Source organism: Loxodonta africana, chromosome 18, assembly GCF_030014295.1.
Source record: "Loxodonta africana isolate mLoxAfr1 chromosome 18, mLoxAfr1.hap2, whole genome shotgun sequence".
In the NCBI taxonomy this organism is placed as follows: domain Eukaryota; kingdom Metazoa; phylum Chordata; class Mammalia; order Proboscidea; family Elephantidae; genus Loxodonta; species Loxodonta africana.
In genome coordinates, this window is record NC_087359.1 from 24,454,508 (window position 1) to 24,467,492 (window position 12,985).

Genomic DNA, 12,985 nt, shown 5'->3' on the forward strand with positions numbered 1-12,985 from the left:
TTTAGTCTCTTTAGTCCTATTACTTTGCTTCAGTAGAGAGCGCTGAACAGAGAAGACTAAACCCCAATTCAGGGCCAACAACTACCTATGTTGCCCTCCAACCCCAAATCTCTCAAGCATCTTCGCTAACATTGCAGGCATCCAGTGCTCTGAGAGGCTGGGTGTGGCCCACAGGTGCCAGCACCCACTGCTTTTACCCTTGAAGATACCATCAGCAACTTCCTGCAGGCACTAAGTTATGGTGGTTTCCTTCTGGGCCTTGGGATGTGGTTAGGGAACCAATCAGCAGTGCCCCAGCTGAGTTACCGCACATCCTCCATCCCCATGGAAACCCCAAACCATGTTGGGACTTGTATCTGGTTCTCTTACCTGGTTTCTGGGCCTAACCCTTTTGGGCACCAGACCAGTCACCGTTAGCCCTAGGCTGGGGCGTCGCGACTTGGCAGAGAGCTGCGACTAGCTGCTACAGTGTTTCCAAAAGAGACTGAGAGCCCTCCTGTTGAGAACGGAAGTTCTAACTCAAAGGAGCTGGCTTCCACAGGCAGGACCAGCATGTCAAGGCGACCACAGTCCTTGAAGCACTTCCTGGTGACCCTGATTATCCTATTAGTAGCCACGGTAATAAACACTCGTAATAAACACTCCAGGGCACCTCTCTACTGACGTCTTTGATAACCCCCCAGGGTCACACGCTGCTAACTTCCAAGCTAAAGACGGAAACCATCTTCCTGCTGAGCTTGTCCGGACAAGGGCTAGGTGTGGGAGGTGTGCAGATCTGGAGGTCAGATATTCTGCGGAAAAGCAGGACTTCTTCAGAGGAAATTGCAGGCATAATTGGACAACCCCTCAAACCGACGTTAATGTTCACAGGAGCACCAATGGCAGGCTGAGGACCATCACCAGCTGGCTGGGGGAGGATGGGGAAGGGCGCCTCAGAAACCGCAGTCCATTGGAGCAGCATTTGAGTCATTTCCATGTGGCCCTCAGTAAAGACGTAAATAGACCTTTGATGTGCGGGTCCCTAACTGAGGAGCTGCGTGCTCAAAGGGCCATACAAAGGGGGCTCTGTGTTCCTCCAGCCTCCTTCCCTCCTCCCGCCTCCTCTTCCTTTTGGTGAAAGGAAAACACACGGAAATGACAGGGAAAGGCCACCAGGCCTGACATTTCCTGGCTCTCGCTGCCACCAAGTGCTTCAGAGCGCACTGAAGAGGGGACGCGGAGGAAGCTGATGCTGGGAACCGGAAGCCCAGAGCTTGTGCCAGGGGTTGCTTGATCAGGAGCAGGCTGCAGAGCTGTGTACTCAGCTCTGCCGGAGCCAGGGCTAGCAGGCTTAACGACCTCGCTGTCCTGCCGCCCAAGGGGGTATTCATTCACTCATTCGTTCATTCATTCATCCAATCTGCACTGACTGGATTCTGGCTGGATGCTAGGCACTGTGTTAGGTGCACTAAGAATTCAGTGGTGAACCTGAGAGCTGAGGTCCCTGCCCTCCGGAAGCTTCCATCCTATCTTCGTCTCATAGTGCTGCTGTAACAGAAATACAAGTGGGTGGCTTCAAGAACAGAAATTTATTTTCTCCCAGTTTAGGAGGCCAGAACTCTGCATTCAGGGCACTGGCTCTAGGGGAAGACTCTCTCTCTGTTGACTCCGGAGGAAGGTCCCTGTCCCCTTTAGCTCCTGTAGTTCCTGCGGGCCTCGATGCCTTAGCAATCTTCAAGTGACATCAGTCCCCTCCCCCACCCCCCCAATTTGTGTTTGCTTGTCTCTGTGTCTAATCTGCTCTTTTTGGAACTCAAAAATAACATGGCCTCATTAACATAACAAAGAAAACCCTATTTCCAAATGGGATCACATCCACAGGTAAAGCATTCAGGACCCAACACATATTTTTGGGGGGACACAATTCAATTCATAACATGTTCTAATGGGGGAGCCCAATAATAAACAAATCACAGACATTAGTCAGCCATCTCATCCAACAAATTGTACTGGGTATCTCCTTTATGCCAGAAAATGAAATATATGTGAAAAACGCCATCGTACTTTATAGGGAGAAAGCATCAATGTACACCCACCCTCAGGCAAATGGTTAAATATAAATCCAGATGGATGAACTGGATCCATTACAGGGGAAGAGGAGAGGGGAGTGGAAAGGGAGGTTCATCTCAAAGGATTCCCCCCTTGGGGCTTCTTAAGCTGGGGCTGGACCAGCCACTTGCAAGCACCTTCTGTAGGACATGTCTATCTGCACCAAGGTAGAAGGTCCCAGGTGAGAGGTGGCTGCTGAACTGCTGAAGAGGCTGGAGGGCTGCAGATTTCTTTTCCACTTACCCTGTGCCCAGTCTGCAATCGGCCGAAGAGGACCTCAGAGGCATCTAGACCATCAAAGTGCCGGTCCGGGGGCAGGCTAGCCTGGGCCAGGGCCACAACAGTGGGAAAGATGTCCAGGACACTGCAGGAAGAACAAGACCACATTGGCCCCAGGCTGCTCCCAGACTATTTCCTTGGCCACACTGTGGTCAAAACCTACCCAAACCAGCCCAAGACCTAGCACTGGTAGCCTCCTGTGTGGCCTGCCACTCTCTGCCTGCCTATCTTCAGGGTCCACTTCAGACCATGCTCCTACAAGAAGCAGAGTGCTGCAGTGGTTCAGCACCTAGGCTCTGCAGCCAAGTTGTTGCTTGGGTTCAAATCCCTGCTCTGCCACTTGCTATCTAGCTTCTCGATGCCTCAGTCTTCTGCTCTCTAAAATGGATATACTAATAATAGTGCCCGCCTCCCAGGGTGGTTGTGTGGATAAAACATAGGTAAGGCACTTAGGAGAAGGCCTGGCACTTGGAATGTGTTCATTGAATGTTTGTTTTATACTTATTCACAGGTACATCACTACTAACTTATCTCACTAGGATCTAAGAGTCCTACCTGTCACCAACCAGGCCACAGCCACTCACTTAGAGGGAACAGTGTGCGACAGGTGTCTGCAAAAGAATGTTCACTTTGATTTCCAGTCCTTGCTTCTTTGCGGTAAATATTTAATCTTTGTTTAGAATACCATGATACATGAAACATTTCTCCCCTCCCTCCTTTTCTTTCCCCTACTCCAAAATAGTAAATGTTTGTTGTAGGTAAAATCAGTGCACACCGAAATACAAAAGAGAAAATACACAAACAGTCCTATCACCCAAAGGCAACCACTGTCAGCATTTTGGTGTGTTTCATTAATGTGCTTTTTTTAAGTCACGTAGTTCAGTTTTACCACTATTCAACATGGCCCCCTCCAGCCTGCTGTGCTCACGTCAGGAAAAGCTTCTCAGCAAGGGTAGATGGGCTTTGAATAAATATAAAACAGGGATGTTGATCTGAGGGCCAGGCCAACTGAGTCAGTGGACTTGACTGAACCAGGAGCAGGGTCAACGTGAGGCTAGACTTCTCCAGGAAAAGCCCTGGGCATCCTGAATGCTGGGCACCACAGCAAACTTTGGCTCACTCATGGAGCAGCCACTAGTTAAAAAAAAAAAAAAAAATAGTGGTCATCAAGGATACTCCAGCTCATGGCAACCCCATGTCTGTGGGAGTAGAACTGTGCTCTGTAGGCCTTTCTTCTAGAAGCACCTCTGGGTGAAATCGGACCTCCAACCTTTCAATTAGTAGCCCAGGCATTAATGGCTTGCACCACCCAGGGACTCCTCCAAAGACCACATCGCCCCACTTTCCCCACCCTGTGGTCCAGGGAGGTCTCTATCCTCCCAGAGGGGCTGCAGATCTGGCCAGCTCCTTCCCCTCCCCAGTGCTCAGCCTACGAGCCCAGGCAGAATCTCCCCATTGATTACAGTACAGAGTGTTTTCTGGTTTGCCTTCACAGACCATGTAGCTGGTGGCTTATCTCTCCAGATACGCACTCCAGGAGCTGGCATCCCACACTAAAGCCGACTGAAGGAGTTCACAGTGAGCACTTGCAAAGTACAAAACGGTCCAGAGAGCTGTCCAAAGTCCAAGGTTCCTGCCACAAATCGGAAGCAAAGAGCACCCGCCCTGCCGTCTGAAAAGGCTGTGGTGGTGTGAGCTTTCTCTAAATTGCACCCTTAAGAGAGGAGATCAGCATCATATATGCGTCAGATCACCGAACAAGAAAAACAGGATCTGCATTAGATTTTGGAATGTATTGTATACTTCCTTGCATCTTATTTTTTCTCCTCTAGCATGAAGTTGGGTTTGGGTTAGCATGAAGTTTAAGCAACCTAATTATAATTAGGGTATAGCCCTAATTCTAATACAGAATCCTAGTGTCTCAGAGCTGGGCAGGAACCTCAGAGGTACGAGTCCACCAGAAGCACAAAGAAAATCTCTCACCAATGACAAAAGCTTCAACACCTCCGGTGACTCACGGCACCCCAGTCCTGTGTTGGCAAGCTCGGACTGTCAAAAAGTCCCTCCTTATGTAATGGTGGGAAGCCAAGCCCCCAAGGTCAGCTCTGGAAGAGGGAGGCACACTCTGGCACACACAGCCCTGTGGCCATCCCAGGGCTGGGCCCCCAGTCTAGGCCATGAACTTGCCCAGCAGTAAAACATGTGCATCCATTATACACTGGAGATGGGACTAGGAGTGGTAGTGGGTGTGAGACCACCCCCCGTCCCTTCCCACCCCTGCCCACTTCCAGACATAGGAAAGAGAAGGGAACCCTGAGGGCGACAGCTGAACCACTAGACTCTAAAAACCACAGGAAAACCAACTCCTTGCAGCCTGGGCTGAAACTTCATCCCCTTATAGCTTCTACTTCCAGAACATTGGCGCCTTGTAGTTTCTACTTCCGGAGCATTCGCTCCTTGTAGTTTCTACTTCCAGGACCTAGTTCTGTGCCTCCAGACAGTACCTGTTGCCGTTCAGTCAATTCCGACTCATAGCGACCCTGTAGGACAGGGTAGAACTGCCCCATAGGGTTTCCAGGGAGCAGCTGGTGGATTCGAACTGCTAACCTTTTGGTTAGCAGCCTAGCTTTTAACCGCTGAGCCACCAGGACTCCCTAGGACAGTATAGAATCCCGGAATCCCTGTGCTACATGACTGATTAACTTTCAGATAACTGAAGACTGCTACAAGGTACCCCTAGGGGATTATCTGTGCTCCTAGCTAATAGCAGCTTTAGCTGTCTTTCAAATGAGACTGTTTCTAGTCCTTTTTACCATTTTGATCACCTTTTACTTGCCCCCAGTTTGTCTCCAAAAGAGTGAACCTCAGCTTTGGGCACAGGTGAGGGCCTCTCAGCTCAGCTGCAGAGCAGATTCTTCACTTTCTTGTGACAACCCCCCACAGCAAAGTATTATCTGCCAAAATGTCAACTGAGCTGAAGCTGAGAAATCTTGCATTAGAATTTTAAGTTAAAACCACCAGACCTTTTTCACAAGCTCTACCAAAGCCCTGTCCTCCCCAAGGTAAGCTCCTAAACATCAGGAATTTTTGTCTGATTTCTTCATTCCTTTTTTTTTTTTTTTTATATCCCAGTCCCTAGTACAATGATTGACCCATAGTTGGCCACAACTATAAATATTTGTTGAATAAATGAATTTCCCCCATTCTGTGATTGTGTCATTGAGCTTTGGGTCAAGACCTTTCTTTAATCTTATTACATCCCCTGGTTGTACACCAAAAAATTAACATTGGTTATCTGTAAAAGGGAGGGGACTAGAGTGGACTCCCTTCACCACCCCTGCTCCCCCCGCCCCACACACAGATTTTTACTTTCTGGTATTTACAGTGAGTATTACATCAACTTGACATCAACTTGACTACTAACTGAAGGCCATAATTCATTGGGGCCACTGGAATATAGGTTTAAGAGACTCTGGCCCCGGCTCTGAGTGGCTTAAGGGAATAATCTCTGATCTTAAGGAAGATCTATATTCCTCTTAGGAATAAAGTGCTAGAATAAATAAGAAGTCCAAGCTGAAGTGCCTGGCTGGGCTCCCAAGAACTTGAAGTATGAGCATCAGTTTCTCGCATAAGCATCAAGATGACATTCTTCTTAGAGCTAGGCTCTGTGGGAATTTGGGGGGGAAAGGCACTAGGCACACAGCAACCTGCCTAGGCAGTAAGAAAGCTCCAGCCAAGTTTGCTTTGCATGGATTCATGTAGGGAAATAGGTGAATTCTATTAAGAAACTTTCCTGCTACAATCAGGACTAATTTAATACCAAAAATTATCCGAAGACCGGCTAATGTGGTGTGTTAGCCTTATGCTGGTAAAACTCCCCCAGTGGGGCCTGGGGCCTCAAGGAAATGTACCACCTTGTACCAAGACTTGCTTCTTTTGGTCACCAGGAAAAAAAAAAAAAAAAAACCCATTGCTGTCGAGCCAATTCCGACTCATAGCAACCCTATAGGACGGAGTATAGCTGCCCCAAGGATTTCCAAGGAGCGCCTGGTGGATTCAAACTGCTGACCTTTTGGTTAGCAGCCACAGCTCTTAACCACTATGCCACCAGGGTTTCCAAGACTACCCCTTAAGCCAGTTGCCACCTTTAAGGCCCTAAGTCATCAACAAGATGCCATTTTATCATGGTGCAGTGATGACCGTAGGTGCAAATGCAGATCTCAAATGAGAAGTGCGTGCTCAGTTTTTGGTGACGTAATTTGAGAGACTGTTGAGTTATCTGGGCATGTGCAACCCAGCCCATGAACTTGGCCCCTCTCAATAAGCACCCTGACTACACCAAGCCAGTCCTATAAAAAGCAGCCCGCCTGGCCCTCTTCCCAGCCAGCCTGACATCACAGACTCCAGCCTGTGTTCTTGTTGTCACACCTGCTGGCACCCACTGACAGCATACTGCCCCCTCCTGAGTGCAAAGGGCTGTCCTGGAGTTCCTGGGGGCCCCACAGGCTGCCAGAGACAATTCCTACCACCCTCTACTTTGGCCCACCAGACCCGTTTACCCTTTCCTTCCCTGGGCTTCAGTCTCTCCCTTCGTCTCCACTGAGTCTGAGGATACTGGCAGGTGCCAATCAAGTTTGATTTTTTCGACTAGACTGTGTTCTTTATATCAGAGCCCATTCAGCTAATGGGCAAGAAACTTTGGAACTAGGAAATCAGTCTTTAACCAGACCAGAAACTCTGGGCATGTGACCAAGCACCAACTTCTGTGGAGAGCCCGCCTTGTTAATGAATACAGGGCAGAACCATGGTGAGGAAGTCCCTGTCTGAATTAGCAGAGAGTCTGCATTATAAGCCCTGATTACACAACCCCAATGACAATGCTTTCACATGGCACACCACAGCCAAGTTCTTTGCCAAGAAGCTGGCCTCTCGTGTCTACTTAATGGGGAGATAAGAGTGATGGTGAGATATTATCACATTTACAGTTGCCCTTCTAATCAAAAGAGCCCTGATGGAACAGTGGTTAAGTGCTTAGCTGCTAACTGAAAGGTCAGTGGTTCAAACCCACCAGTCACTCTGCAGGAGGAAGATGTGGCAGTCTGCTTCTAAAAAGATTACAGCCTTGGAAACCCTATGGGTTTCTACTCTGTCCTATAGGGTCACTATGAGTTGGAACTGACTTGATGGCAGTGGGTTTTGGTTTGTTCTAATAAAAGAAGCACCCCGTGACTCACTCATTGTAGGAGCTTCATTGCCAGAGGCAGGAAGAGTGTCCTCACCTAGGGATTCATTCATCGGCTACCGGCCCAATGGGGCCACCTCCCTTCCAGGGCAAGTGGGCATCCTTTCTTGGGACCATCTGACTGCCAGTGAGTGACAGGCTGGCTCCACACGGTCATCCTTAGGATACCTATACTGCTCCGAAGGACAGAATAATTAGGGCTCAAATAATACATTCCCTCCTCTGTGCTTGGCCCAGGCCACGAGATGAGCCCCTGCTGTCCTCTTTTGCTTCTTTCTCTTCAGCAGGGAGTCCCTGGGTGGCAGAAATGATTGTTCGGCTGCTAACTGGAAGGTTGGTGGTTCGAGACCATTCAGAGACACTTCAGAAGAAAGGCCTGGTGATCTACTTCCAAAATATCAGCCTTTGAAAACCCTATGCTACCAATAAAAAAAAAAAAAAACGAAAACACTATGAAGCACGGTTCTACTCTGCCACACATGGGGCTACTCTGAGTGGGGATCAACTCGACAGCAACTCGTTTGGCATTGGGTTTTTCTCTTCAGCAGACACTGCCATGACTCGGTGCTAAAGGAAGTGAAATGCACCCCAAGCCCCTCTGCGCTCAGACGTTATCCCTAGAGGATAGCCTGATAGGAGGCCCAAGGCACTAGTTAATTAGGACATGTGATTACCTTATAGACAAATCCTTACAGACCTTATTGACAAATCCACGCTGCCATAATCCGAGTGCTAGTAGTAGCAGGCACACCTGGCTTCTTTTTGACTTGGATTCTCTTCCTTCTCGTTTCCTCCCTTAGAGCATTTTCTTCCCAGAAAGACCCATCTGGGCCAGGAATTCCTAGGGCTTCCCAAATTTCTCTTTCCTTCCTGCTAGCCATCCACCTCCAGCCAGCCATCTGCCTCCACCCAAATGCACATGGTGGCTGAGCTTCCTGATGTCTCTAGCCACCCGAGCAGCCATAGTTTTTCTTGCTCTGAACCCCAAAGTCTCAAGGTCATTTGGAACTTGTACCTTAACAAAGCAGTGCTGGTGACATTGACAGGGATTCTGCCAGGCCAGTAAGCCAGAGCTGGGACCCGGTGTCCTCCTTCCCATGTAGTCTGCTTGGCTGGGCTTCCCCCTGTAAGAGGAGGGGAGGAAGGTGGTTCACAGATGATAATAACTCGAGACATCTTTTCAGCTACGCGATAGTCTCTGGGAGGACAGACCTCTCCGAGAGTTTCCAATAATCCCAATAAAGGAGTGACTTCTCTTGATTTCTACCCAACTAGCAAATATTTTTCAATAAACGAGTTTATTTTCCTGGGCTGAACATATGTAAACAGTTCCCCCCGTCACTCTCTGTGGAATCACACCATTTTATTTTCTCCACGGCACTTTCACCACTTGAAATGATCTCGTTTGTTGATTTACTTGCTTCTTGTGTGTTTTTACACCCTGAGAGCAGGCACTACATCAGCCTCGTTCACTCTGAGCAGCGCCGAGATACAGCAGATGCTTAACAAATATTGGTTGGATAAATGAATTTGTCTCAGGATCATAATGTCGAGGATGAAAAAGCGCACTTATATGAAAAAAGAGAGACTTGGAAGCTCCCCCCGTCCCCCAGCTATTCATTCTGCCCCATGGCCCACAACTGGTCTGGCATTGATTTTATTGTTTTATTTTGCTTTTCCTTGAATTAACGTGTTGTTACGATGTTGTGGGGACAGTGTTAGTAACAGCTCTTGACTCTTAGGGAGGTGGGAAGAGCCAAGGAGGTGCAATCTATGAATTTCCACTTTGGTAATTAAGGGAATTATTTTTGTAACCACTTAGTCAAAAGGGACCACCAGTGTAATGATGACCAGCAGGCTGGAAGGGATGAGGTCATGCTTTACGGAAACATCCTGCAGCCACGTTGCACTGAATTCACCGTGACCACCCCCACCCCCCCACACACCCCACCCTCATGCTGGTTGAGCCAGAGGCCAAGGATTCCACAAAGTTAGCGTGTAAAAAGCCCTTCCAAGGCAAACGCTGTCTGTGCCTCACACATCCCGTGGTCATGCAATGTCCCCATGTTTGGCTGGCGGGAAGAATAAAAGCAATGATGATGACGGGGGTGAAAACAAAAGCTCTGAACTCACACTGCCACAAGCGGCACCTTTGATGTTCCTGGCCCAGCACACCACACGGGAAATGCTCAGCATTCCTGGGACCTCCTCCTGACCAGCTTTGGGGACCTCCAAGTGTTAAAGTACAAACAAAACACAAAACTCACGTCCTATGGACTGTTTAGGAGCCCTGGTGGTGCAGTGGTTAAGAGCTCCGTGGCTAATTAAAAGGTCGGCGGTTCGAACCCACCAGCCGCACCAAGGAGGAAAGATGTGGCAATCTGCTTCCATAGTGATTTACAGCCTTGGAAACCCTATGGGGCAGTTCTACCCTGTCCCATAGGGTCACTATGAGTCAGAATCGACTCGAGATGGGTTTGGTTTGGGTTTTACGGACTGTTTAAAGTATGGGGCTGGCAAAACCAACTGGAGTTTGTGCAGGCCAAGGGAAGTGCTTCGATCTAGACTGGCATTTCTCAAATACATTATTCCCATTTTGAGCCACCTTCATAAGTGCATATAGAGTCTACTCCTAATTATTCAGGCATATGGAACAGGGGATCCGGAATTGCAGCAAGCATAAAATGCACTTCCACGTGGCTTTGGAATGCGTGACTTCTGCTTCAGCTTAAGGCCAAAGAGTAGAGAGGAAGTATCCACCATAATGGTGCTGGAGCTCGCTCTGCAGATCGTTCCGCCCCCGCGAGGGGCATTGCGTGGATGCTTGTGGTATGGGTAGATGGAAATATGGAGCCTGTTTATTTGCATCTCCATGGTGGACAAATCCAAACAGACTTGCTTGACCTTTAAGGACAGATGTTAAGGAAGGGTAAAGGCTTCAGTTCAAAGAAAACAGCCATTAGCTCTGAAGGTCAATCAGAAGGCGGGAGCTGTGTGGGCAAAGAGCACCAGAGAACACACACAGGAGTTGGTCTCTGCCCCCCAAGAGGTTTCTAGAAGGGTAAAACAAAAAACCAAAATCATTGCCATCAAGTCAATTCCAACTCATGGTGACCCTGTGTGTGCAGAGGAGAACTGCACTCCATAGGGCTTTCAAGGCTGTGTGAACTTTCAAAAGCAGATCACTAGGCCTTTCTTTCAACGTCCTTCTGGGTGGGTTCCAACTGCCAACGTTTCAGATAGTAGTCAAGCCCTTAACTGTTTTCACCACCCAGGGACTCCTCCAGAAGGGTAAACTGCTCCCTAATTAATACATTTTCCTTCTCCAAATCCCAGTTTCTCACTGGCACTGCTAAGGTTAGGCAAAACTTAAAAAGCTCCCACTAGCTCGGAATCGACTCGACGGCACTGGGTATGGGTAGCATTATTTATGGGTCCCCAGGGTTATCAGCTGCCTGTGCTTGTGGTGTACCTACCCCAGCAAAGGCTGAATCCCAGGAGAGCTGCCCCTGGTCCCCTAATTATCATCAGTGATCTTGCCCCTACTAAAGGAAACTCAGTTCAAGTTCACCATCATAATAACGGTAACAATGGTATCTAAGCACCAAGTTGCTGGGGGCTGTGGTCCTTGCATATGGAAGACCCAGGTTCAATTCTTGGCCAGTACCACCACCCATCTGTCAGTGGAGGCTCGCGTGTTGCTACGATGCTAAACAGTCCCAGTGGAGCTGCCAGGCTAAGACAAACCAGGAAGAAAGGCCTAGCGATCTACTTCCAAAAAATCAGCTAATGAAAACCCTTTGGATCACATGGTCCGATCCCAATTGTACATAGGGTCACTATGAATTGGGGCTGACTAGACGGCAGCTAACAACATAACAAAGCACCAATTTAAGTGCTTCTAAACATAATGAGTTCTTCCCGCATAATCTCATTGAATCCTTAGGACAACCTTGTGAGCTAGGCACTATTATCTCCATTTGATGAGAAAAGTTCAGAGAAGTTAAGTAATTTGCCCAAGGTCACACAGCTAGCAAACGGTAGCTATCTGAATCCAGGTCTAACTACACAGCCAGCACGCTGCCTATTGCATTACTCTGTCACTTAAAGGTGAACGCAATGAAATAGTTAAACCTTTTAGGATGGCAGGTCCCATCCCTGAATGCATGTTACAATCGCTACGGGAGCTTTTAAAAAATACCCAGGTCAAGGCTCCTTCCCCAGAGGTTGTGATTTTATTACCCTGGATTGAGACCTGGACATCAATAACTTTTAAAGCTCTCCTGTCTGACACCGTGGAGAGCCACCATTCCAGGGGAAAGAGGGTAAGAGACAAGATGGGGGCATAGACCCGCTGCGTTTAAAATGAAATATAGCTTTGTTGTTGTCGTTGGGTGCCATCAAGTCAATTCCAACTCATGGTGACCCTATGTGACAGAGCAGAACTGCCCCATAGGGTTTTCTTGGCTTATGTGGTTTTAAATCGCAGGTTTTATACTGCCCACACCTTTATGCCATAGGATCATAAATGTGACCCTGTAAGTTACAATCAGCAAGAACAATAGATAAGTCCTAAAATTAAACTTCTATGCACTCTCAGTTTCAAAAGCTATTTGTTAGTTTAGCTAAACCTTGATCAATGGCATTGGATGTTAAAAGTGTTGGTTGTGCTTGGCTCTCTGTTAAGAAATGCCCATCTTAGGGCCAGGAGAATGCATTTCTGTGCACTTGTGGTCAGTTGTGACTCTAATTAAGGCAGAACCTCTTACTTAAAGCAGTAAATATTTAGCTTCAGCAACCAAAATATAAACAGAACCATGATTCATGAGTTTGCTTACTTATTCTTCCCTGGCCACGGAAGTGAAGTGGCACTCTGTGATGCATGGAGACAGGGCAGGCCGAGGGAGAAAAGGACCCGGCTGCCATGCTTCCCTGAGTCAGAAAGGCCAAGCGGCTAACGTGGAGGGCCATCAACTTCTCAGTGTGGTAGACGCACCAGGAAAATTTATCCAAAGTTTGGACTCCTGGGTTCCACCCCAGAAATTCTAATAAGTCTGGGGTGGGGCTCTGGTTCTGGGTGATTCTGAAGCCAATGGTTAGAGGACCAGACTTCGAGAAATATTAGCAAGGTAAGCAGAAAGACACCTTTGGAGCCAGGTAGATTTGAGTTCTAATCCCAGTGCTGCCTTGAGCAGAATCCTTAACTTCCCTTAGTCTCAATCCCATCAGCTATAAAGGAAAACACAATCCGACTTATCTCCTGGGGAAAAGTTACTCAGGACAATGCATATAAAGTTCAGAGCGAGGTGCTTTGGCACTGGGCCTGCGTCGGAAGCGCCCAACAAATGCAATCCAAAAGCAACCCAAACTACAAAC

At 48.1% G+C, this 12,985-nt stretch overlaps 1 protein-coding gene across 3 annotated transcripts in view; it reads right to left on the bottom strand.

Moving 5' to 3' along the window:
• Window positions 1-12,985, bottom strand: part of ARSG (arylsulfatase G) — a 133,475-nt gene that overhangs the window by 14,427 nt on the left and 106,063 nt on the right. For all 3 annotated transcript variants that reach the window (XM_023556957.2, XM_003417205.4, XM_064270835.1), the window contains exons 9-10: window positions 8,625-8,733; window positions 2,332-2,452 (exon numbers count right to left, since the gene is read on the bottom strand). In XM_023556957.2, coding sequence (XP_023412725.1) covers window positions 2,332-2,452; window positions 8,625-8,733 — 230 coding nt within the window. The remainder of the gene's footprint in view (window positions 1-2,331; window positions 2,453-8,624; window positions 8,734-12,985) is intronic.